Source organism: Antennarius striatus, chromosome 24 (genome assembly GCF_040054535.1).
Source record: "Antennarius striatus isolate MH-2024 chromosome 24, ASM4005453v1, whole genome shotgun sequence".
NCBI classification, from domain to species: Eukaryota; Metazoa; Chordata; class Actinopteri; order Lophiiformes; family Antennariidae; genus Antennarius; species Antennarius striatus.
The window spans coordinates 5,136,695-5,161,033 of record NC_090799.1 but is presented as its reverse complement, the minus strand read 5'-3'; the positions used below and the strand labels follow the sequence as shown (position 1 = coordinate 5,161,033).

Genomic DNA, 24,339 nt, shown 5'->3' with positions numbered 1-24,339 from the left:
CAGTGTCTGAACTAAATCAGTGGGAGTAGTTGATGTCCATCAAGTGCTTTTGCTGGATCAGGTGGTCCGGAGGGATGGAAGTGGATATGAGGCGTAGAAGATGGTGGGGTTGGAGCTTCATGCAGTTGCTGCACAGCGACTTCACGTCTCCTCACTTTCTTTTCTACTTTGACTCGTTTAATTTCATGTCGTCTGTCTGTTGTCTTCAAACGATGTTTGTGCGACTTGAAGGAGGCCTGAAAACACTCATGAATAAATGCATTGGTTTGATTTTTGATTGACAGGCGGATGTGAAGTTTGATGCGGAGAGATAAAAGGTGTCTGAATATCAAATGGCGCATTTGGATTTGATGGACGTCTGATCATCGTTTGATGAAATGTATTCATAAGACACTAACTAGAACAATCAAAGTGAGCGCAGTCTTTGATTTCTGCCCCTGAAGAATCCCAGCCATGTTTTGAACCCCAAACTTCTCACAGCATTTGATTTCACTTTCTCCAACTGCAGTTCATTGCTGGCGACAGAGCAGAGCTAGCACCTAGCCTCCATCAAACGTAAAGACGCCAAACACTCCTTGTAATGTAATCTTGAGTTAATCTGCTAACCCAACAAACCTGCAGCAGTTTGTTGCTACATGGTCAACATGGACCAAATGTCTCAAAAACCTGTATCCTCTAATGCAAAACAAGCAGATGTGGTAGTCTTCTTCTTCTTGTTCTTCTTCATTCTTGGTCTCTGCAAATAAAAAGACCAAAAACGGAAAGCTGACAATCCTCCAAATCGTCAGCTAGCTTTTAGGATCAGAGGGGATTATTGTACGTGACAAGGTCCTCATGGATTGAAGCCTTTGTGGTGCCTTCAGGGACTTCCAGTCAGTCTTCTGTCAGGTGGAGCAGCACCTGGTTGTAAGGTTTCAGGAGGTGGACTGTAGTGGTCTCTTGTGGAGCCGTTGTTATTATGGTCCATCTGAGGAGCAGCAGGCTGAAGCATGATTACATCTGATGGTAGGGCTGTAGGAGCTGGACTGTAGTGGTCTCTTGTGGAGCTGGTGGTATTCCAAGTCTCAAATGGATGATAGGTTGGTGGTCATTAGGTCATTGTCTGTCTCAGTTTCATTTGAAACAGGCCCACTGGTAGATGGACTAACCCTAAAACTTACTAACCCTAACCTCTACTAATCATAACCCCTACTAACCCTATCTTCTACTAGCCATAACCCATAGTAACCCTAACCCGTACTAAACTTACCCTTACTAACCCTGACTTTGTGGGAGGAAGATGCTCTGTGACTGAAAAAACGTTGAAGGCATTAGCATGCATGATTGTGTCTTTGGTCATGGCAGTAACTCGTTGGCTTTTTCCAGGAGTTTGTACGTCTTTCCTATCCAGTAGCGCTAGCCAAGAAGTTTGTAAAATGGTTGTCTTACATTTGGACTTACGAGATTTTATCGTCTTTGTGATCATTAAAACATGAGTGCGGTGGAGTACTTGTTATAATTAGTAAATGAAAATGAATTATGCAGACTTTAAACAGACTTGTTTACTGTGGGGACTCCTGCCCCGCCCATTTCACTCCCACCAACCATCAGCAACAAAAGCAAGTAAACAAATCATTTCATTGGAGGAGTGAGGGCTGTGAGTTTCAAGGCCACCCTTCCTGGTTACAGGAAAGGCCTTGAATGGCGGGGGCGCCCGGAAACCGACCAAGTCTGAGTCTTTGATTGGTGGATCAGAGTCAAACATTGAACCAACGGTGGACTTAAAGCCACTGTTAGCAACGGAAGTCTCTCTTACAGAGGGGGAGGCGGTTCCTTCATGTTCCGTGGCCAGAACTCTTCTTCAACCATCGATCTTCCAGGCTGTGAGCATTGTAGGACTGCAGCTGTTGTTAAGAACCCTCCACTTTCTGTTAGGACTAATGTTACACTAACGGAGTGCAGGAAATTCTTCTTTGCAGCAGCCGAACATTTAAAAACTACTTTTGTGTCATCTGTCATGGCAGCAGCTGGAAGCTGGAGGTGGGCTTGGATAACGGGCTGCACTTTGTTTCTCCTCCAGTCCTGCACTAGTCAGTATGAGACGGAGATGTCCACCCTGGAGAACAAACTCTGCCAGCCCATCTCCATACCACTGTGCACCGACATCGCCTACAACCAGACCATCCTGCCCAACCTGCTGGGGCACAGCAGTCAGGAGGAGGCAGGACTAGAAGTTCACCAGTTTTACCCACTAGTTGCAGTCCAGTGCTCCGTGGATCTGAAGTTCTTCCTGTGTTCCCTGTATGCACCCGTCTGTACGGTTCTGGAGCAGGCCATCCCGCCCTGCAGGTCGCTATGTGAGCGGGCGCGGCAGGGCTGTGAGCCACTTATGAATAGGTTTGGCTTCCAGTGGCCGGACCGACTTCACTGTGAATACTTTCCAGTCCATGGAGCAGGAGACATCTGCGTGGGACAGAACACCACCGAGGTAGACAACCCAACATCCAACTCTGTTTTCAGCCTGTCTGAACCGGTGAGTCAGACCGACCTGCCCTTCTCCTGCCCCCGACAGCTCCAGGTGCCCACCTACCTCAACTACCACTTCCTGGCAGTGGAAGACTGTGGTGCCCCCTGTGAGGCATCCAAACCCAACGGACTGATGTATTTCCACGAGGAGGAGTTAAAACTTGGCCGTCGCTGGGTTGGAATCTGGTCGGTTCTGTGCTGCGTGAGCACCCTCTTCACAGTGCTCACGTATCTGTTGGACAGGAGGAGGTTCCGTTACCCCGAGAGGCCAATAATCTTCCTGTCAGGTTGTTCCTTCATGGTGGCAGGGGCCCATGTCACCGGCTTCCTGCTAGAGGACAGTGTTGCTTGTATCGATAAGTTCACTGTGGATGGCTACAAAATGGTGGCCCAGGGCACCAGGAAAGAAGGCTGCACCCTTCTATTTATAATCCTCTATTTCTTTGGGATGGCCAGTGCCACCTGGTGGGTGGTCCTGTCACTTACCTGGTTCCTGTCGACCAGGATGAAATGGAGCCATGAGGCAATCGAGGCCAATAACCGGTACTTCCACCTGGTAGTGTGGGCTGTTCCAGCAGTTCAGACCATCACTGTCATTTTGATGGGGCAGGTGGAGGGTGACGTCTTCACCGGTGTCTGCTACGTGGGGATCTACAACTTGGACGCCCTCTGGGGCTTCGTGCTGGTACCACTCTTTGTGTATCTCTTCATTGGTACTTCCTTCTTCTTGGTTGGTTTTGTGTCTCTGTTCCACATTCGTACCATCATGAAACAAGATGGCGCCAGAACAGACAGGATGGACAAGTTCATGGTGCGAATCGCAGTGTTCAGCCTTTTGTACACTGTGTCCGCCACAACCGTCATGGGATGCTACTTCTACGAGCAGGCATTCCGGGTGCAGTGGGAGAGGACGTGGCGAATGCAGACCTGCAGGGGATTTGCTGTCCCTTGTCCAGCTGGCAACTTGGTGCCAATGACCCCTGTCTTCTCTGTGTTCCTGATGAAGTACCTAATGACCATGATGGTCGGGATCATGACTAGTTTTTGGATCTGGTCTGGGAAGACGCTGCAATCATGGCAAAAATTCTGTAAGAAACTGACCAACAGAAACCAGGAAGTGGTGACCGTGTAAAGACAGTTGGACAGCGGCAATTCTGTGGCACATATGTCTGATCCTGAACTAAAAATGGGTTCAGATCCGGTGTGAGAACATCAAGTTTTACTGGTCTGATGGATGTGTTTGGATCTTTCCACTGTTCCTTCAAGTTCTCATAGGAATTCCAGTCGAACTCAGGTAACGTTTGATTTATTGGTCAGTAACTCATGCTTGCACAACCAGAACCAGAACCGTCTCTCTTTTCTCTGATTGGTTGAACATGTGCTGATGCAGCAGCATCGACCTCCATGTCAGCTATTAAAGACCTGCTCGTTTATGGAGACCAGCGTGCACTGAGGCCGTGTCCGCACCCGACACACACTAAATGACACTGACACACAGGTGGACGATGACATCGTAACTGGACACCTGGGAGTGTTTCAGACAATTTATTTCAAGTATCAGGATTAATTACACAGCTAACGCCACACCAGTCTGTGATTGGCTATTAGGAAGTTCATCTGATGGCAACAGCATCACCTGTTGGTTTTGTTGTCGCAATAAGTTGTCCTCAACCTTAGGGTCGTGGACTGGTACCAGTCCTTGGGTCAAATGGTAACTGGTCACCCGGGCCGCACAGAAAGAATACAGAACTGACATTATTTTTGTTTATATGTTCTCTGATTCTCAAATTTTCTTTAAAATGAGCAGATGCTCTCCTCCACATCTGTCTGAGTCACTCTTGACATTTGTCAAGATGCTTGCCTTGGTCACATGACTACCTTCTTAAAGGGGCCGCTCCGGCTGCTAACACAGAATAAATTACCGCTAAACTGGAATTCCCTAGCTAGCAAATCCAAAAAAAACAAATGTTGGCATGACGCCATGAGAATGCTGCTAGTAAAGTCAATACACATTAGATTCACATTTATTATTATATTTAGAAAAAAACAGTTTTTATGTTGGTCGTATTGTTTAATTCTGTTGTATTTATCCGCTGGTCTGTGAACATACCGTCTGACGTTGAACCGGCTTGTGGAACATGTTGGGGGCAACTGGTCGTGACCAAAGCAACTGACTATCCGGTGTGAATCCTCATGTGTTGAACCAGACTGCTTCTGAAGCTGAAACTGGCGTTACACACCGAGCACACAAACAAGCCTTGTTGGCTGTGAAGCTTGCCGTGTTTTGTCAGAGCCGAGCGCCGGGTGAATACAGCGCCGCAGATGGAGCACCTGAAGGGTTTGTCCGCTGAATGCTTCCTCATGTGTTTGGACAGCGTCCCTCTGAAGCTGAAGGAGGTGTGGCAGATGGAGCAGCTGTAGGGTTTCTCCCCAGTGTGGATCCGGAGGTGTGTTGTCAGGATGGAGCTCTGCGTGAATCTTAAGCCACACACTGGACAGCTGAAGGGCTTGTCACCAGTGTGGGTCCTCATGTGTTCCTTCAAAGTACTGTTTCGTGCAAAACCCGTCCCACAGACAGAACAAGCGAAGGGTTTCTCGCCGGTGTGGACTCTCATGTGTCTTTCAACATCTCCCCTCCGCGGATAAACCTTCTGACAGACGGAGCAGTGGAAACTTTTCCCCTCAGTGTGAAGTCTCATGTGAATCATCAATGAGTTCCTCCAGCTGTACTTTCTCTCACAAACGGAACACGTGAAGAGCTTCACTGCTTTCCCGGCATGACACTCACTTCCTTTTTCATTGGTCCGTGGGCTTAAATCCGACGAAGGTCTCCTGGGCTCCCAGTCATGACTGTCATCAGTGGCAGGTTCAGAGGACAGTGATGTCTCCTCATCATTATCTTTTTCTAAAGGACTGTCTGGATTCAAGTCCCCATCTGGTTCTGGTTCTCCACATTCCTCTCCATCAGACTCGTTCTTCATGTCCTCGGCGTGATGAAGCTGTGAGGTCTGACGATCCTCTTCTTCATCCTTCACAGAGACGGGACTGAACCTGAACTGGGTGATCTCAGCCTCCTCAGGCCCCTGGAGCCCTTCTTCCTCCGGACCGGTCCACAGTTCCTCCTGTTCCTCTTTAATGTGTGGGAACTTTGGGAGATTGTCCTGGTCCAGACTGGGGCTCTGGTCCTGCTGCTGAGGAGGAACCTCTTCTGGACTGAACCACAGCAGCTGGACGTCTGCGGAGATCAGACAGAACCATTAGAACTCTGGTCACCACTTTATGAGAGTGCAGCTGTCAAATGAGGTAAAGAAGGACAATCATTGTTCTCCAGTCCTCCAGACCAGTTCAACGTGTCAACCGTTCTGAAAACCCACAAACCTGAGGACACAACCGTTCCCTCTTAGAAGTCACAGAGCAGACTTCTCGTTAGCGTGCGTACTTGCGTCTTTGACGCACACTTTTTGACAAGGACTCACGATCATCAGACAACATGCATCCCTGGGACGCAAGCTTTAAATACTTGCAATAAGAAATACTGAAAGTTTATTAATTTTCCACAATATAATACTGAGAAAAAATGCACTTCCGTTCAACAAAAATATTCATAATTTATCCATTTCACCACTTAAATTTCTAACCAGGATATCGCCATGACGTTTTGAGCTTGCACGAATTTTTTGTCACGAGCCTCACCTGCGTGACTTAGCCTTATCAAAATTTGTCAAACAACAACCTGACGTCTGCTCATTTTACACGCTGCAGTGAGAGCAATGAGTTGTGATAATGAGTGCTTTCTTGACCAAAAAGTTAATGAAGAAAAAGAGACAGATATTACTGTGGACAGTACAGATAAAGACGCATTGGAAGCCATGCGAAAACATGCAAAAATCCAAAAATTTGTACCGCGATTGTTTCCTTGGGTGAGGCATGGCTAAATGTCAGCCATCACAACAAAATAATAAGAGTACAGCTTATAGACAATTGTTTGGAGAAGGCTTTGTCAACTTGGTGCAGTGTCCACAGGAGAATATATGAACTAAAGGCAAAGAAAACTATTGAATGAAAAGCAAATGTGGAAAAAAAAACCCAGCATTACATCTTTTTTATTTCTAAAACCTTTTTAAAAATACGAGGCTTTAAAATTTTCATCCGCTGTTCAGCCACAGCAGCTGAGACCGATCAGGGAACCAATGACACGACTGGGGCATCACTGTCCCAATCAGGGCACCAATTATGGTGCTTTGACTGGGTCAATGTTGCGCCGATTGGGTCAATGGTGCCCTGACCAGGTCAATAGTGACTTGATCAGGTCCATGATGACCTGATCAGGTCAAGAATACCGGTTACAGTGCTTCTAACTGTGAGAAACCAGTTGAAAATGTAGAAGAGGCCCAGACTTGAACACTTTGTGAGCCAACGTCAAGAAAATCTCCCAGAGGTCACTGCAGTGACAATCAATTAGTGTTGGGTTGACCTCTGAACCCTGGACCTGATGCCCGCTGCACATTTCTGGCAAATGCTTGGAACAAGAATAAGAGGAGACGGAGTGAAACGTTCCAGAACCCCCCGAATGGACCATTCCAGGGTCATGTTGTCATGGTAACAGCCAATAATATTAAGACTGTGGGGTGAAGCCAAACATTTACCTTCAGTATGAAGCCTTGTGTTGTCCAGTCCTGATAGCTTCACTCCTGGATTAAACTCTCCGTTTGGTTCTTGTCCTCCATGGTTCTTTCCATCAGACTTGTTCTTCATGTCTTCAGCATGATCAAACTGTGAGGCCTGAGGTTCCTCTTCTTCCCCATTTACAGAGACGGGGCTGAATGTGAACTGGGTGATCTCAGTCTCCACCAATCCATGGAGCCGTTCTTCCTCCAGATTGGGCCACAGTTTCTCCTGTTCTTCTTTAATGTGTGGCAGCTCTGGGGGCTCCTCCTGATCCAGACTGGGGCTCCAGTTCTGCTGCCGAGAAGGAACTTCTTCTGGACTGAGTGGCAGCAGCTGGACATCTGTGGAGGTCAGAGGCAGAACCGTTAGACTGCAGCTGGAGGATAGAACACATAACAGTGGAACCAACATAAGGTCTGATTCTGAATTCCTGAGCTCAGCTGAACAGGAAACAACTGGATGTTCTGGCAGGGGAGGGTCTGGAACACTCCTGCTGATGCAATGAGAGTTCTGTGTTCCTGGTCATCTGATCACTGCACTTCACTATTGATGATTCACAAATATCTTCTCCACCCCTACACAGTACCAATGAGGTCATTATTGCCCCAAAGCACGTCCCATAGTGGCCTCAGCGATCAACCTATACTACTATGACACTCACTAGTAATAGACTCAGCTCTGAACGCTTTGAATGGTCCGGACCAGTAGAACTCTCAGTGGATCTGCGTCCACGGGGTTCCATTGTGGGGAACCAACCTGTTTTGGTTGGGGTGACGTGAGGCTGGAAAACTGTGTCCAGTGGTTTGCGGGATATTTGACTCATCGATGCGTCAGATGTTCATAAACCAGAACACGAACGACCGTCTGTCTCCAGCTAGCAGGCTACTTTAGCGACATTAGCTTCGTCGGACAGCAGCAGCGAGGCTATCTCTCAAATCCTTTAGCATATGTGGCTAACAAGCGATCATTTTAGCCGAATCATCCCGGGAGATTTTCCAAAAACAGGATAATCCAAACGAATGGATTCTACAGGTTCCTTGCTGCCACCGATGGGCTACGGGGTGTCGACCGCTATCCAGGAAGTTGTCATACTTCCGGATCGGTGTCCGGATTTTCAAGATAAAAGCATTTTCACACGACCGGATCAGAAGTGACCGACGTTTTACCAAAGTAACACCTAACAAGTTAAACAATTACTTTATTAAATCACAATAACATTCACTGAAGCTAACGTAGTACCCAAAGCTAGTGAATATTGTGTTAATCAATAACTTGTCCTGTAGATGCTCGTCGATGCCACATCCGGTGTAATGCGTCGTTAAACTGGAGGAAGAAGAAGAGGAAGCTGCAGCTTCTTCCGGTAGCTAACGTGCTAGCCGTCTGTCGTTCCGATCATCAGTTCGCCACAAAGTGAACCAGGACAACCTGTATGTTGCTGGTTAGATTTTTTAACCTTTAACGCCAGTCTGATGCCCTGCTAGCCGAAGATGCTAAAGGTATTAAGCGCGGCGTGTCAGCCGGAAACAACGCAGCTCGGCTTCACGGTTAGGTCGCGTCAGGAGAGACTACCGTGGATTCCTCCCAGAGACAAAATGCCGACATGCCCTGCCCCTGATGGATCTGTGTAATTGGGTGATGTGTTCTTCTCTCTGTGTGATGATGTTCCACGGGAGAATCATTCCCTGCTGTCCAACGAAGCTAACTTAGCTTCTCCGCTGGAAACGGCGGCGCACACCGGAGCGGAGGAACCGTTCCCGACGGAGGTACGGCGATCCACATGTCGCTACAACCACCGGACGCACTTTACAAGCCTCATGTAGGCCCACGAGGAGCAGGTTGGTTCACGTCAGGGATGTTCTATCCGGAAGTTACTGAGCCATGCTAACACTCACTCCCTGGACGAGCTAAAAGTAGGACATGATGATGATGACATGCACAAACTGCTTAAGACCTGTTAACCGCCCTACCTGTGAACATCCGGTCTGAGTGCAAAAAACATATCGGAGACAGGTTTCAACCACAGGCCTGATTCAGCACCAGGTCTTCAGCTGCCACAGTTAGGTTTCCCCCCACTGTGAACATCTTCTTCACCTAGCTCTTCTTCATCATGAGACCATACCATCACCAGACACTCCTGGTGGCCGACCTGACACTCCTGAGTCAATCCTGTCCCCACAAACCCCTGACATGAAACACAACACCAATACCTGACCAGGAGGAATGTAGAACACACCTCGTGACACATTGAACATGTCATCAGTGTTCTGTCTCTCATTATTTTGTTTTGTGTGCTGACATTTAGCAATGCCTCACCCATGGAAACAATCACGTCCATTGCGGTACAACTGTTTGGATTTTTGAAGGTTTTCAGGTGGCTACTTCTGCGTCTATCCGTACTGTCCACAGTAATATCCATCTCTTTTTCTTCATTAAATTTTGGTTGTTTTTTAGTCAGGAAGTCACAAGTCGCTTTCTCACTGTAGCGTGTAAAATGAGCAGACTTTATGTTGCCGTTTGGTCAGTGTTGATGAGGCTGAGTTGAACAGGTGTGGCTCGTGACGAGAAACTCGCACGAGATCAAGACATAATGGCAATATCCAGGCTGGAAATTCAAGTGAGGAAATGTATAAATTGTGAATTTTTTTTTTTGAATGGAAGTGCATTTTTTCCAAATATTGTATTGTGGAAAAAGCATTAAAAAAATTTTTTATTGTAAGTAATTTTTATTGTAGGTATTTAAAGTTTGTGTCCCAGGACACAAACTTGTTTTTTGATCGTGCTTCCCAGTCAAGAAATGTGCTTCAAGGACACAAGGACCCACGCTAACCAAAACACTGCTCTGTAAGGACTCAACCAACAGCAGTGACTTCTAAAGAGGAGCGGTTGTGTCCTCAGGTTTGTGGGATTTTGGAACTGTTGGCATGTTGAACTGGTCTGTGGAGGACTGGAGAACAAGGGTCGTCCTTCTTTACCTCATTTGAGACTGTGCTCTAATAAAGTGGTGGCGAGAGTTCATATGGTTCTGTCTCTGACCTCCACAGACATCCAGCTGCTGCCATTCAGTCCAGAAGAGGGTCCTCCTCAGCAGCGGGATTGGAGCCCGAGTCTGGATCAGGACGACCCCTCAGAGCTGCTACACATTAAAGAAGAACAGGAGGAACTGTGGACCAGTCCGGAAGAAGAAGGGCTTCACGGGCCTGAGGAGGATGAGATCACCCAGTTCACATTCAGTACCGTCTCTGTGAAGGGTGAGGAAGAGGATGAAGAGGAACCTGAGGTCACACAGCTTCATCACGCCGAGGACATGAAGAATGAGTCTGATCGGAAGGAACGTGGAGGACCAGAACCAGACAGGGACTTGAATCCAGGAGTAAAGCTATCTGGACTGGACCACACAAGGTTTCATACAGAAGGTAAAGGTTTGGCTCCACCCCACAGCCTTCATATAATGGGTTGTTACTGTGACGACACGACCCTGGAATGGTTCATTCTCTGGGTTCTGGAGCATTTCACTCTTTCTCCTCTTTTCCTTCTTCCAACGTTTGTGCAGAAATGTGCAGCAGGCCCAGTGTTCAGTGTCTCACAGTCAGAAGGCCATTGCACTGTTACTGGTATGCTTCACCCAATGAGGGCACCATTGACCCAATCGGGACTCCATTGACCCAATCAGGGCACCAATGATGCAATCAGGCCTTCATTGACCTAATCAGGGGCACTATTGACCCAATTGAGGAACCATTGTCCCAACTGGGTCACCATTAACTCTATTGGGGAACCATTGACCAAATTATGGCACCACTGACCCAATCAGGGCTCCATTGGTCATTGGTGCGCCAATCAGTCTGAGCTGCTGTGACTTCCTCTGTAGGGACTTAACCAACAGCAGTGACTTCTAAGGGGGAACTGTTGTGTCCTCAGGTTTGTGGGTTTTCAGAACTGTTGACACATTGAATTGGTCTGTAGAGGACTCGAGAACAACGGTTTTCCTTTTTGACTCAATTTGAAACTGCGTTCGAGTAAAGTGGTGGCCAGAGTTCCAACGGTTCTGTCTCTGACCCCCACAGATGTCCAGCTGCTGCCGCACAGTCCTGAAGAGGTTCCTCCTCAGCAGCGGGACTGGAGCCCCAGTCTGGACCAGGATGATACCCCAGAACTGTCAAACATTAAAGAGGAACAGGAGGAACTGTGGACCGGTCCGGAAGAAGAACAGCTTCACGTGCTAGAGGAGGCCGAGATCACCCAGTTCAGGTTCAGTCCTGCCTCTGTGAAGGGTGAAGACGATGAAGCGGATTCTCAGGCCTCAGAGCTTCATCACACTGAGGAGATGAAGAACGAGTCTGATGGAGAAGACTGTGGAGGACCAGAACCAGATGAGGACTTGAATCCAGAAAGTCCACTAGAAGCACATACTGAAGAGGAGACGTCACTGTCGTCTGAACCCGGCACTGATGACAGTCGTGACTGGGAGACCAGGAAACGTTCGTCGGGTTTAAGCCCACGGACCAATGAGGAAGAAAGTGAGCGTTATTCTGGAAAAGCAGTGAAGCTCTTCACGTGTTCCATTTGTGGTAAGAAGTACTCCAGGAAGAAGTCCTTCATGACTCACATGAGGCTTCACACCGAGGGGAAACGTTTCAGCTGCTCCGTCTGTCAGAAGACATTTCAGTTCAACGTGGAGGTCGTGAGACACATGAGAGTCCACACGGGCGAGAAACCCTTCACATGCTCCGTGTGTGGGAAAGGATTCGCCCGCAAGACGGAGATGGAACAGCACATGAGGATCCACACGGGAGAGAAACCCTTCAGCTGCCCTCATTGCAGCAAACTATTTGCTCAGCGCTCCAATCTGACGGCCCACCTCCGGGTCCACACCGGGGAGAAACCTTTCAGCTGCTCTGTCTGCCACGCCTCCTTCAGCCTCCGGCACAACTTGTCCAAACACCTGAGGACTCACACCGGGGAAAAACCTTTCAGCTGCACCATCTGTGGCAAAGGCTTCCGCGATAGCGGAACGCTGAAGCGACACCTGAACGTTCATTCTGGAGACAAACCATTCAGGTGCTCTGTTTGTAGTAAGGTGTTTGGTGCAAGGAGAACTCTGAAGAGACACCTGAATGTTCACACGGGTGTCAAACCGTTCAGCTGTTCAATCTGTGGTAACCGATTCGGAGAGAGGAGGACTCTGAAGAGACACCTGGCCATCCACAGTGGAGAGAAACCATTCAGTTGTCCCGAGTGTGGGAAAGTTTTTGGAGAGAGGAGGACTCTGAAAAGACACCTGATTGTCCACACAGGGGAGAAACCCTTTAGCTGTGACGTTTGTGATAAAAGCTTCACGCGGCTTGCCAACCTTAAGAAACACAAATGTGTTGGCGAGAGCGTCCGAAGGAAATAAGAAATGAACCAACGTCCACTTGGACTAACCTGCCAGGAGCCACCGGTGAATGTCAGCCGCAGGAATTTGAGGAACTGGATGTGGTTTAAACATTCATAACATCAGCCACTGCGTGAGAAGCATTCTAGCTTTTGAACAACTGACGTGTTTCCATGACTCTGTGCCCGTTGTGGTCTGTATGTTTGCTGTCTGTAAACAAGTGTTGTTTGTTTCTTTATTAAAGACAAGTATTCCTCTGACGTTCATTTCTTAGAGTTGAATGTTTTATTGATCACCCTATGAGTTTTTGTCCGGTGCCACGTTAGCACGTTTAAGGCACATTGGTGTCCAAGCCACGCGGGCTTGTCCGAGCTTCACTGATGTCCAGCTCTTCTCCACCTGGAGCTTTTTCCAGTGTGTGGAGATACTGCTGAGTCATGGTCAAGTTGGACCTACCTGTGGAGCTTTGCACCTTCATCTTTCCCACTGCTGCCAGTTCAGACCTCCGTTCAGCTGAGGTCGCTGTTCACACAGATGATTGGTCAGATTCCAGGCAGGTCAAGTTTCAGGTTTGTCTAAAATTTTTGTTAAATTGAAATGAAACAAATATTTTTCTTTTATTTGCGAGAGGTTCAACTTTATTCATTAAAGAGCAGAAATGACAAGAAGGCTTGTTTGATCAGCGGTCCTCCTCCCTTTTCCTCCCTCACAGTCTGGGGGCATCGGTCGGGTGCTGCTCCCTCCGGTGTACTTCCTGGAGCCAGGTGACCAGGATGCTATTGGTTTCAGTGGGTCTTTCCATCTGGGTCCAGTGTCCACACTCCTCGATGTGTCTTCTGGTCAGGTTTGGGATCTGGAATTAATAAATGATCCATCAGCTAGTTACCAATCAGTAACGAATGATGGACATGCCCGTGGTTCTTTGTCTCACCAAGTCCTCCATCCCCTTGGAGAAGGACGGCAGTAGAACTGGGTCTTTACCAGCAGTGACCATCAGTGCAGGCATGAGCAGCTGATAAAAAAACAGGGAATCCATGAACCAGATCAGAACCACCTAGGCCAGCTTGTGGTGATGCTGGAACCCACCTTCCTGCTGTGGAAAGAGCTTCTCCAGGTCAGGTTGGCCTCGCCGTTCCGGTACCAGTTCAATGGCCTCCTGCGGAACAGAGACAGCACCATGGGTTATATTCAAGAACACTGTTCTGATCAAACTGGGACACATCCTGTTCTTCCATCGACCTGTAACATCTGACAGGTCCAGAACCTGGTCTAGAGCGACTTTTGTGACAGAACTTATTGACAAGGGTAGCAACATAAGGAGCTGAATCGGACCTGAAACCTTGGCCTTTGAACTGGCTGACGTAGTACTGCAGGGCCGTCTCCGTCAGGATGGCGCTCCGGGGAACCTCCTCTGGCAGGCCCACAAACAGACCTCCTGGAACACACACACATCAGCTGGTGCTCCGAACCTGAGGAGGCGGTCCTGTCCCGGTCTCACCTCGAGCACAGACTCCTGACGTCTTCAGAAGAGGACGCTTCCCCTGGGGGGACACATCAAACAGTTGGTCCAGGGTTTGTGTGCGTCTATGTGTGTGTGTGTGTGTGTGTGTGTGTGTGTGTGTGTCCTCACTCCTTCATCGCTGCTGAAAAAGAAGATCTTAAAGGTTCTGTCCAGGTCTTTCTGCAGCTCGGCCTCGGCCACCCCCTATAGCACACAGAAACATTTCCTAGCTGATCTAGCCATCTGTTCCGTCAGTATGCTAAGCTAGCCAGCATGTGTCATGTACATGGGTCTTAAGTGTTAGCATATTAGCATGCTTTATGCGGACTCACAGGCTTCTGGAAATAGTTCTGGTAGTCGAACACGGGAACGTTCTGGAGCATCTGTGCAGCAGAAACCCCCGGATTGGCCCTGAACAGGGGCGTGTTGAGCGATGCTACGGCTCTTCAGGCACAGGGAAGGGCACAGTTAACCCAGGATTTACTTCCAGGAGCGAGTCAACGAGTCAGAACGTGTGATCACCTGACTCTCTCTGGATACGCCTGAGCCATGGTCCACACCAGGAAGCCGCCCCAGTCGTGACCCACCAGTGTGACCCGGGGTAACATCTGGAAAGATCATCAACTGATGTTCAGATGGCTGTTTGTAAGGGTTTCCTTTTACTCAAGTCTGTTGTGAAGAGTTTACTTTTACTTGAAGCGTTCCTGCAGGTTTACTTTTACCTTTGTCTGTTCCTAAGGGTTTACTTTTACCTGACTCATTACTGCAGGTTTACTTTTACCTGAGTCTGTTCCTGCAGGTTTATTTTTACCATGTAATGAGGCGTACAGAGGTCAGACTATGTCATGGACAACGACTCACCATCTTGTCCATGAATGTGATCAGATCCTGAAACAGAAACAGCTGTTTATTTAATGAAATACGGTTGATGACATCAACTGGGGCGACGAATCAGATTAAAGAGGCTGAATGAAGGTGGAGCCTCAGGTGTCACCGTCCACACGGGTATGTGTTGTCAACTCTCACCTTACAGAGCTGCTCTGCAGAATATTCCTCGATATCTGTGGTGGACAAGAATCAGACAGAACCTTCAGCTCAGCCAAACAACCTGCACCTGAACATGATTTCAAGTTGCGATGACATCATGGGAGTCCTTCATGTGTTCACCCACCTGGGGGCGCTGTGGACTCTCCATAGCCCTTCATGTCCAGCGCCAGGACCCGGAACCCTGCAGCTGCCAACGCAGGTACCTGCCAGAGACAGAACCTTAATCATTAACGTTGCTTCAGGGGTTCTGGTAGAAATCAGGGTTTCACTGGACCCTGCAGGAAGGTAGACCCCCCCATATTATATGGCAGTATTCACTTGCCACTGCACCTATCAGAGCCATGAAGAGTTAAAAATATGTGGGCGAGAACTCTGGACCCACGAGGAGTTACCTGGTACCTCCAGGAGAACCAGCTCTCAGGGAACCCATGACACAGCAGAACCGGTGGACCTGAGCCCATGTCCACATAGTGAGTCCTCACACCGGGCTGGAGCATGTACACATACACACACACACACACACACACACACACACACACACACACACGTATCATTGTCAGTCCTGTTCCAGGTGGGTCATGTGACTCTGATTCTTACCCTGATGGAGACGTATCCATGGGAGACTTCATCAGGGCGGCAGGAGGGGGGAGGACTGTCTGCTCCAACAGCCTAACACACACACGCACATGCGCGCACACACACACACACACATACACACACACACATACACACACACACACAAGAAAGTTAGTTCCTCTTTACTCCTGTACAGTCAGGTACCTCCTCCAGTTGCTCACACCTGGACTCCAGTAAAGCTGCTCAGCTTGGTCAGAGCTCTGCCCACATCCTCCACCAGGATGGCCTTCATCCCCACCCCTTCTGCCTCCTTCACACCCTCCTCATCAGCATCCAACCAGAGAGCCTGAAAAAAGATCAAAACTGGGTTACCTACAGCCACCTGTCTGTTACCTACAGCCACCTGTGTGTTACCTGCACTCACCTGTTGTGATGTCACCCCCAGGTGCTGAAGAGCAGAGTTGAACAGAGAGGACTCTGGGACTTTGTGTCCTGAGCGACAGGACTGGAGGACCAGGTCAAAGTGGTTTCCCAGGACAGATAGAATGTGAGCCGTACCACAAGTTCCACTCGCGCTGTCATCTATCCAGTGATTAGCCAGGACCGCGGTCAGCAACCCTGATTGGATGGAGAGACCCAGATACCTTTAAAGAAAGTAAGAAACTGATGAAGAGGGGTCTCCTCAGGTCTGATGGGGTCTGAGGGGACCCATGCATTCTGACCCACCACTGTGACGCAGGCTGTTGACAGTCTTCATCACAGCTGGGTGGACGTTGATCATCGCCTCTCTGAGCTCGTCCATCAGGCTTGTGACTGACCAATCAGAGGGCAGGGCCACACCCCTTACCTGGGCCTCCTTCACACACTCCTCCTGGAATGCTGGGATCATCTGCACACAGGAAACAAAGGTGAGGGTGAGAACCAACCGAGGCGGGACTTGTGAGCATTCCACCCCAGACACAGGCTCACCTGAGACAGCGTCACCTCCCCTCTCTCCGCCCGGCTCATGGCGCTGTCTCCTGGGGACGTCACGCTGGACAGGAAACCACTAAGAACATCACACACCGTGAATTGGAGGCAGGATTAATTCCTCATTTCACACTGAGGTCATCGGACCTGCAGCTCAGTCTAAAGGTCATTTGGGGCGTGGCCAGGTGGCTAAACGTGAGATAACAATGTTCTACTGGTGTTTCGCAAGCGTTAGCACTCCGATTAGCGATTAGCAGGCAGCAGTGTATACAGACGCTGTGTATGTTCAGACCATGCAATATCACTCAGCACAGCAGCAGACCATGCCCTGGAGGTCATGTGACACCAGTCACCGCTTCAAATAGAAACAGGAAGGAGCAACAGCGGCGGTTTAAGACATGGAAACCTTCTCTGTGGTGAGGACAGTAAAGAGCAGTGGAGACCGGGACTCACCCTGGCAGGTGATGTCGCTCCTCTAGCTGGTGGAAGACTTCCTGTCTGCAGGGAACGACCACCCCCCACAGGTTGAAGAGGACGGCCTTCTTCTTCTCCTCCATCTCAGCAGGTTTCAGTGATCTGGCAGGAGACAAGCTGCAGGAGTGTCTGCTTCAGTTTTTGGACTTCAACCGGTCACCTAGGGACTGCCCAGGAACAGTTTATGAAAGAGCATCGACCAATGACAAGACAGCAGGTTGGAAGGGGTGGAGCTCCACGCCTGCGTCGCTTCACCTGGCAGAACATTTAACCACATGGTTCAGTCAGTCTGACAAGTATTCAGTTGAATCTGGTTCTTTTCAAAATAACATTTTATACTTTCATTTCATAAAATATATAAAGTCTTGTCATAAATATCTGAATTTAGTCATTCTTTTCACTGAATATGGAGACCCCTGTAGACCCTCTGTTTAAAACGTCTGGTGTGTTTTATTTTGTTTTTTTTATTATCGTTTTGCAAATTGCTAACTGCTCAGAAAATGCTGATAAATATATAATAATAACATATAAAATAATATATAAAAATAATCCATCAATCTGTCAAATTGAATAGACGATCTTTGATCCACAACGTGAACTCGCCAAGTATCGCGATACTTACTGTACGCGGTGCATTGTGGGAAGTAGTCCTTGACGTACGTGTAAATGTTTACGCACTAAAATGAATAAAAGAAGTCAACAGTAACTACGTGAGTGATCCAGAAGAACCTCTTCCGGCCCGTGTACCGAGAACGGAACGGAAATGGAGGCCGGTGAAGGTAAAAGACGGCTCGGGGGCGCGACGCTAATGCTAGCGGAGCAGCTGGCCTTGACAGACCGTTATGTCCAGAGCAGCTAACGGGAAACGGGGACCCTCACGCCTGTCGCTCGCACTCGGACTGATTGATTGGTTGATCGATATGGTGAAATCACTGCAGTCTGTTTCAAACCTAACCCGAAACCCGAACTTAAACCAGACTGATTTATTGATTTTTATCAGACAACAACAATCACACTAATAATGGGGGGGTCGGACGGGGGTGCTCTCAGCCCCGTAGAGGTTGGGTAGGGGTGGGTTTGGCCTGACACTAACGGATGGTGCCCCCCCACCCCTCAGGAATCAGCGGTGCCACGCCTGTAGAGGAAATCAATGGAGCAGGAAACCTGATGGACTTCCTGGACGAGCCGTTTCCTGACGTGGGCACCTACGAGGACTTTCACACCATCGACTGGCTGAGGGAGAAGTCCAGGGACACGGACCGCCACCGCAAGGTCCTTGGTTCATAGAGTCCTTTCCCCCCCCCCGGGCTTGTAAATGACCTGCCGCACCTGAATGTGGTTTTTTTCCCCTGTGACATCACTTCCTGTTGTTGTCTATCTATCAGATCACCAGTAAGAGCAAGGAGTCCCTCTGGGAGCTGATCAAGAGTCTTCTGGACGCGTGGTCCGGATGGGTGGTGATGCTGCTCATCGGACTCCTGTCAGGTCAGTCTGGGTTGGGGGGACCTGATAGCAGACCGTGTCCGCCGGCTGAAGGGTTCGTGGAGTGGGACCGCCCCCTTCCTGTTGGATCTAAGAGGACGTCGGGTTGTTTTACGCTTAAGTTGAAATGTTAAAACTGGAATTTTGGACCCCCACCTGGTTATAATGACGACTCTTCTGGAGACAACAGGGTTGGATCAGGGGTCCTGTTCTCTGTCATCTCTAATCGTCATGGTAACCAGGTGGAGGTAAAACAACCTGATGTCTTCTTAGATCCATCAGGCAGAGGGGCGGTTCCACTTTGTGGTGGTTCCACTCTGACAAACCCCTCAGCCCGCGGCCCATGGACTGACACTCTCCTGCACCAAACCCTGACCTCTTTGTGGACCTGCTGACCCGTGCTACCTCCTCAGGGACGCTGGCTGGCGTGATCGACCTGGCGGTGGACTGGATGACAGACCTAAAGGAGGGCGTGTGCCTCTCCACCTTCTGGTACAGCCACGAGCAGTGCTGCTGGACGTCCAGTGAGACCACCTTCGACGACCGGGACAAGTGTCCGCAGTGGCAGAAGTGGGCGGAGCTGATGACCGGCCACGCCCAGGTTAGACAGACCTTCAGTGACAACCTGGTTTGATTGTATGTGATTGTGATCCAGTTGGGATATTAAAGGGTTTGGTTCCACTGATGGTTCATCAGAACCTGAAGTCTCCGCCCCTCACACCTGAACCATTCTGATGTGTGATGTCATCAGTTGTGACGGTCATGAAGCTTGCTGTTTGTGTCACAGGTGGTAAGTTAGAGGACGAGGAGACTTCCTAAAAGGTTGTTTGTTTGATGCTCTTCCTCCAGGGTGGAGGTGCGTACGTCTTGAACTACTTCCTGTACGTCCTCTGGGCTCTGCTCTTCTCCTTCCTGGCCGTGTCGCTGGTTCGAGTCTTCGCTCCGTACGCCTGTGGTTCAGGGATTCCCGAGGTGAGCCACCTCCAAACACCTGAGGAGCAGGTCTGCACGAAGGCGTCAGCACAAAGTAATCTGATTACTCTGTTCAGATCAAGACCATCCTCAGTGGCTTCATCATTCGGGGCTACCTGGGGAAATGGACCCTGCTTATCAAGACGGTCACCCTGGTTCTGGCGGTGTCATCAGGTCTCAGTCTGGGGAAGGAGGGGCCTCTGGTCCATGTGGCCTGTTGCTGTGGAAACCTCTTCTGTAGCCTCTTCTCCAAGTACAGCAAGAATGAAGGCAAGCGCAGAGAGGTGAGAGGGCAATCACACACCTGAGCAGCCCCTGTGGAATAGTTACATCTGGGACCTAAAACACATCTGGTACCACTTTTAGCGCCTGTGAAGTTGATAAACACTTGTTTCCCCACATGATGACGTTTCATGACTGACCTCTGACCTTTCAGGTTCTGTCAGCGGCAGCGGCAGCAGGGGTGTCGGTTGCCTTTGGTGCCCCTATTGGAGGAGTCCTGTTCAGCCTGGAGGAGGTTTGTTCAAAGTCCAGCATCATCTTTGAGCTCCTGGGTTGTCTGTATGATCTAATACCGCTGCTCCTCCTCCCTCCTTCTCTGAAGAGTCTTCCTCATTTAGTGTTTTTTTGGAGGAAGTCCAGTCAATTTTCAAGATGTCCGTCCTGTTTTCTGTCCTTCCTGTCTACGTCCGCGTCACGTGGTCTTGTTTGTTCTACAGGTCAGCTACTACTTCCCTCTGAAGACGCTGTGGCGTTCGTTCTTCGCCGCCCTGGTTGCTGCGTTCACCCTGCGCTCCATCAACCCGTTTGGCAACAGCCGTCTGGTTCTGTTCTACGTGGAGTACCACACGCCGTGGTACATGGCTGAGTTAGTCCCCTTCATCCTTCTGGGTGTTTTCGGCGGTCTCTGGGGAACGCTCTTTATTCGTGCCAACATTGCATGGTGCCGGCGGAGGAAGACCACCCAGCTGGGGAGGTATCCGGTCCTGGAGGTCATCGCTGTGACGGGTATCACCGCGGTGCTGGCGTATCCCAACCCGTACACCCGCCGCAGCACCAGCGAGCTGATCTCGGAGCTCTTCAACGACTGCGGCGCCCTGGAGTCGTCACAGCTCTGTGACTACATCAACAACTCAAATATGAGCCGGCCGGTGGACGACATCCCAGACCGCCCGGCGGGACCCGGCGTCTACAACGCCCTGTGGCAGCTCGCCCTTGCTCTCGTCTTCAAGATCGTCATCACCATCTTCACCTTTGGCATGAAGGTCAGTGTAAGGAAGCATCGGTCAGGATTGATTATCATCCAGACTTCAGGACCCGACTGTACCAACACAGTGAACAAAATGTTTGGCCTTCCTCTTAAGCGGGTCCGTTTCCTCTCCAGATCCCGTCCGGTCTCTTCATTCCCAGCATGGCAGTCGGAGCCATCGCCGGTCGGATCGTTGGGATTGCCGTGGAACAGATGGCGTACCACCACCACGACTGGATCATCTTCAAGAACTGGTGCCGGCCTGGCGCTGACTGTGTCACACCTGGACTCTACGCCATGGTGGGAGCAGCTGCGTGTTTGGGTGGGTAAAAAGATCGACTGAGCAAATTCGACATTAAAGCCCCGCTAGCTAACAACCAGCAGCTGTTAGCTAGCAGCTACAAACCTTTTTAAAGTTGTTGTTGGGTTGATCAGTTTTTTGTGACCAATGGAAAATTTAATGTCTTGTACATAAATATTCAGGGGGGGTGACCAGAATGACTGTCTCCTTGGTGGTCATCATGTTCGAGCTCACCGGCGGTTTGGAGTACATCGTCCCCCTGATGGCCGCCGCCGTCACCAGCAAGTGGGTGGCGGACGCCTTCGGGAAGGAGGGCATCTATGAGTCTCACATCCAGCTCAACGGTTACCCCTACCTGGACGTCAGGGACGAGTTCACCCACCGCACCCTTGCCACTGATGTGATGCGGCCACGTAGGAATGACCCCCCTCTGGCTGTCCTCACCCAGGACGCCACCACTGTGGAGGACGTGGAGGCACTCATCAAGGACACCGATTACAACGGCTTCCCGGTGGTGGTTTCCAGGGAGTCAGAGCGGCTGATTGGCTTCGTTCAGCGCCGGGACCTCACCCTGGCCATCAGTAAGTTAGCGTAAGTGTTTTTTCTTTCCTGTCCAGGGCGAGTCATGTTGTAGTTGACACCTCCGCCTACAGAAAACGCGCGCCAGAAGCAGGACGGCGTGGTGAGCAGCTCAGTGGTCTACTTCACTGAAGACGCGCCACAACTGCCGGCCAGCAACCCTCAGCCATTGAAGCTGCGGCGGATCCTTAACCTCAGCCCCTTCACCGTCACCGACCACACGCCCATGGAGACAGTGGTGGACATCTTCCGCAAGCTGGGTCTTCGCCAGTGCCTGGTCACCAGGAGTGGGTAAGGAGGTTTAGAGACCCTCAAAGATCTCATGGGCTGCCTGTCTGAACTGGCTTGACCTTTGTCCTTGTCTGTGTTTGTTCAGACGTCTCCTGGGCATCATCACCAAGAAGGATGTCCTGCGTCACATGGCTCAGATGATGAACCAGGACCCAGAGTCCATCATGTTCAACTAGTCAGAGAGAAGAGCCGTGCCCCGCCAGTGATGTAAATATGAAGCGGTGTGATGTTACTGTAAAGTCCCGCCCACCTTCTGACAGGCAAGTCCCGCCCTCCCGTCATGTCCTCCCAGCTTCTCCACACGTCAAAGCACAGCGCTTTGACTCATTGCGTGAACATGTCCAACCCCATGGAGGACAGACGTCTGCAGCCAATCATGGACGATTTTGACTCCTGCTGCCAACGGAGGGCAAACTGTCTGACAGCGGCGGTCCAACCAGTCACATGACCACCAGTCCAGTGTGGTGGACCTATGGACCCGTCGACATTCAGAACTCATCTTCTCAAATATATTTATTTATTTCTCGTCAGACCATAAGGTTTGTGCACGACTCCCACACTAAATGATGAGTTCAGTGACATCACCAGGCTAACGGTATGATCCGCCCAGTGCAGAATGAGGTCAACCAGATGACGTCATCAGTGATGAAATGTTTGTGTTTCAAACACATGAATGAAACCAATCAGAGAAGTTGCTATCAATCAAGTGATGATGTCCTAATTCTGACCAACAGAACCTTGACCACAACCAGATGCATCATGGTCTTTACCTGCCCTTTACCTGAGTTGCCTCAGGTGCCCAGACCACCACAGAAGGAGCCACCCCAAGTAAACAAGCACTGACAGAAAACACTCCAAGTAAACAACCACTAAAAAAACAACAACCACTAAAAAAGCAACAGCTGACAGAAACGTGGACCAGACTCGATGACCCAACAGTCCTGGTTCGGCTGAGAAGTTCATAAGGAGTAAATCAGCTGATTGGTACATTTATGATGCAGAAAATCCATTTTAGCTGGAGGATGGTTGGATGCTGGTTTGGTCCCAGACCTGTTCCTGGTCTGACAGCTTTTTGGATCTCTATAGTAACCCAGTGTGACAGTTGTCTGTGACAACTAGTAGAGGGCAGGAGGAAGTCGTCACAATGTCGTCTGACTCATCCTAAGAAGACATTCCCTTGGACTTCTGTGGTTGTTGCCTCCTCAATGATTGACTACTGTAATACTTTCTAGAAGCAGGACTTGCTTCGTGGATGCTGGCTTCAGGCAGAACATTTTAGTTGCTAAGGAAGTTCAGATGGAGTCAGTACCTAGTACGAGTAAAAATGCAAAGCTAACGTCAACCAAGAAAATAAGTGACCAGTCAGCTAATTAGTCACATGACAATGGCGTGAAGTTGTCAATGCCCCCCTGGTTTCAATGTGAATGTAACCTGTGGTCATTAAAGAGTTAACCTGTCTGAGAACACGTCAGCAGGTACCAATAAGAGGGCTCAGGTGAGGTGTGGCCGTTCTGCTCAGGCGTCACTGATGCTTCTGTGGACTGTTAGGGTCATTGACCTGATGTAACCTCAGAAACTACTGATCTTTATGATGCTGCTTGTCTATCGCCATATTTATAGTAACGTGTTTGTGTTGATGTCAGTGCACCAATCATATTTCTGCTGTCAGAACGTGACATAATCAGCTTTTATTTGTAAAGCGCTTAATCACATCAACAGACATTTTGAAGCACTTTTACAGACAGAGATGATCATCAGATGCAGCTTCCTGTCAGGACATGACTTCATCAGTTGCTCCTGTCCTGTACAACATAATCATGAAGTGAATTAATGTGTGGAACCTGATCCACATGGTTCAGATACGGTACTATGTGTTCTGCTGTGTTCACATCATCTCCTGTGTTCTCTGATCTGTTCTCAGACCTGTTCTGTGAAAATGATTTGATTTAAAGACACATGGTCTGATCGGTCTGTTCAAGACTCAGACCTGGATCTGATCAAGGATCAAGCATCAGACTTGAGACTCTTCAGCTGATGATGTGGACTCAGCCTTACAGTGGCTGCAGGATCCTGGGAAGGGAGCTGGTCGTAAATGTTCTCATGGTCCATATCGGCCGTCATGACTACTGTAAACTGAGGGAATCCAGGTGTGAGGAGGATCCGGATGGGGTCCGGATGTGTTTAAAGTGTTGCATGAAGGGAACCCGGGGACTTGGATTCGTTACCGGGTCAGAAAAAGAAAAACATTTGCACTTTCATCTGTAGATGACCTGATAAATAAACCTTTGTGTTCACTGTCAGAGAGGTTGTGTTCTTTAATACAGCTTAAACACACCCAGAACACACCCAGA

General features: G+C 49.4%; 5 protein-coding genes across 8 annotated transcripts; 3 read left to right on the top strand and 2 right to left on the bottom strand.

Moving 5' to 3' along the window:
* Positions 1-1,996: 1,996 nt before the first annotated feature.
* Positions 1,997-3,637, top strand: LOC137591679 (frizzled-7-A-like). Its single transcript, XM_068309815.1, has one exon. The coding sequence runs from the start codon at positions 1,997-1,999 to the stop codon at positions 3,635-3,637; it is 1,641 nt and encodes a 546-aa protein (XP_068165916.1).
* Positions 3,638-4,035: 398 nt separating this feature from the next.
* On the bottom strand, positions 4,036-8,340 carry LOC137591278 (uncharacterized). Of its 2 annotated transcripts, XM_068309177.1 has the most exons (3): positions 7,930-8,340; positions 7,152-7,514; positions 4,036-5,740 (listed from the first exon to the last, which is right to left on the bottom strand). In XM_068309177.1, exons 1-3 carry the CDS (start codon positions 7,994-7,996, stop codon positions 4,680-4,682), a joined length of 1,491 nt encoding a protein of 496 aa, XP_068165278.1. In that variant the 5' UTR covers positions 7,997-8,340; the 3' UTR covers positions 4,036-4,679. The 2 variants fall into 2 exon arrangements, with proteins under 2 accessions (XP_068165278.1, XP_068165277.1); XM_068309176.1 differs by lacking the exon at positions 7,930-8,340 and having other exon boundaries at positions 7,152-7,800.
* A 173-nt stretch (positions 8,341-8,513) lies between these two features.
* On the top strand, positions 8,514-12,811 carry LOC137591271 (zinc finger protein OZF-like). 2 transcript variants are annotated; one of them, XM_068309163.1, is made up of 3 exons: positions 8,514-9,008; positions 10,215-10,586; positions 11,238-12,811. In XM_068309163.1, the coding sequence occupies exons 1-3, from the start codon at positions 8,951-8,953 to the stop codon at positions 12,566-12,568; spliced, it is 1,761 nt and encodes a 586-aa protein (XP_068165264.1). In that variant the 5' UTR covers positions 8,514-8,950; the 3' UTR covers positions 12,569-12,811. The 2 variants fall into 2 exon arrangements, with proteins under 2 accessions (XP_068165264.1, XP_068165265.1); XM_068309164.1 differs by lacking the exon at positions 8,514-9,008 and adding an exon at positions 9,944-10,068.
* A 357-nt stretch (positions 12,812-13,168) lies between these two features.
* On the bottom strand, positions 13,169-17,419 carry ephx2 (epoxide hydrolase 2, cytoplasmic). The gene is made up of 18 exons (XM_068309170.1): positions 17,094-17,419; positions 16,641-16,719; positions 16,398-16,560; positions 16,096-16,289; positions 15,895-16,017; positions 15,693-15,764; positions 15,488-15,583; positions 15,220-15,298; positions 15,075-15,109; positions 14,910-14,936; positions 14,571-14,656; positions 14,381-14,492; positions 14,178-14,252; positions 14,046-14,088; positions 13,880-13,982; positions 13,634-13,703; positions 13,479-13,559; positions 13,169-13,400 (listed from the first exon to the last, which is right to left on the bottom strand). Exons 1-18 carry the CDS (start codon positions 17,195-17,197, stop codon positions 13,254-13,256), a joined length of 1,689 nt encoding a protein of 562 aa, XP_068165271.1. The 5' UTR covers positions 17,198-17,419; the 3' UTR covers positions 13,169-13,253.
* A 317-nt stretch (positions 17,420-17,736) lies between these two features.
* clcn4 (chloride channel, voltage-sensitive 4) lies at positions 17,737-24,288 on the top strand. 2 transcript variants are annotated; one of them, XR_011034637.1, is made up of 13 exons: positions 17,737-17,893; positions 18,232-18,386; positions 18,500-18,599; positions 19,010-19,197; positions 19,446-19,568; positions 19,646-19,852; positions 20,005-20,085; positions 20,288-20,833; positions 20,953-21,139; positions 21,301-21,699; positions 21,772-21,988; positions 22,074-22,527; positions 22,723-24,288. XR_011034637.1 is itself a non-coding variant. In XM_068309160.1 (12 exons), exons 1-12 carry the CDS (start codon positions 17,878-17,880, stop codon positions 22,162-22,164), a joined length of 2,310 nt encoding a protein of 769 aa, XP_068165261.1. In that variant the 5' UTR covers positions 17,737-17,877; the 3' UTR covers positions 22,165-24,288. The 2 variants fall into 2 exon arrangements, 1 of the variants encoding a protein (XP_068165261.1); XM_068309160.1 differs by having other exon boundaries at positions 22,074-24,288.
* The last annotated feature ends 51 nt before the right edge of the window (positions 24,289-24,339 follow it).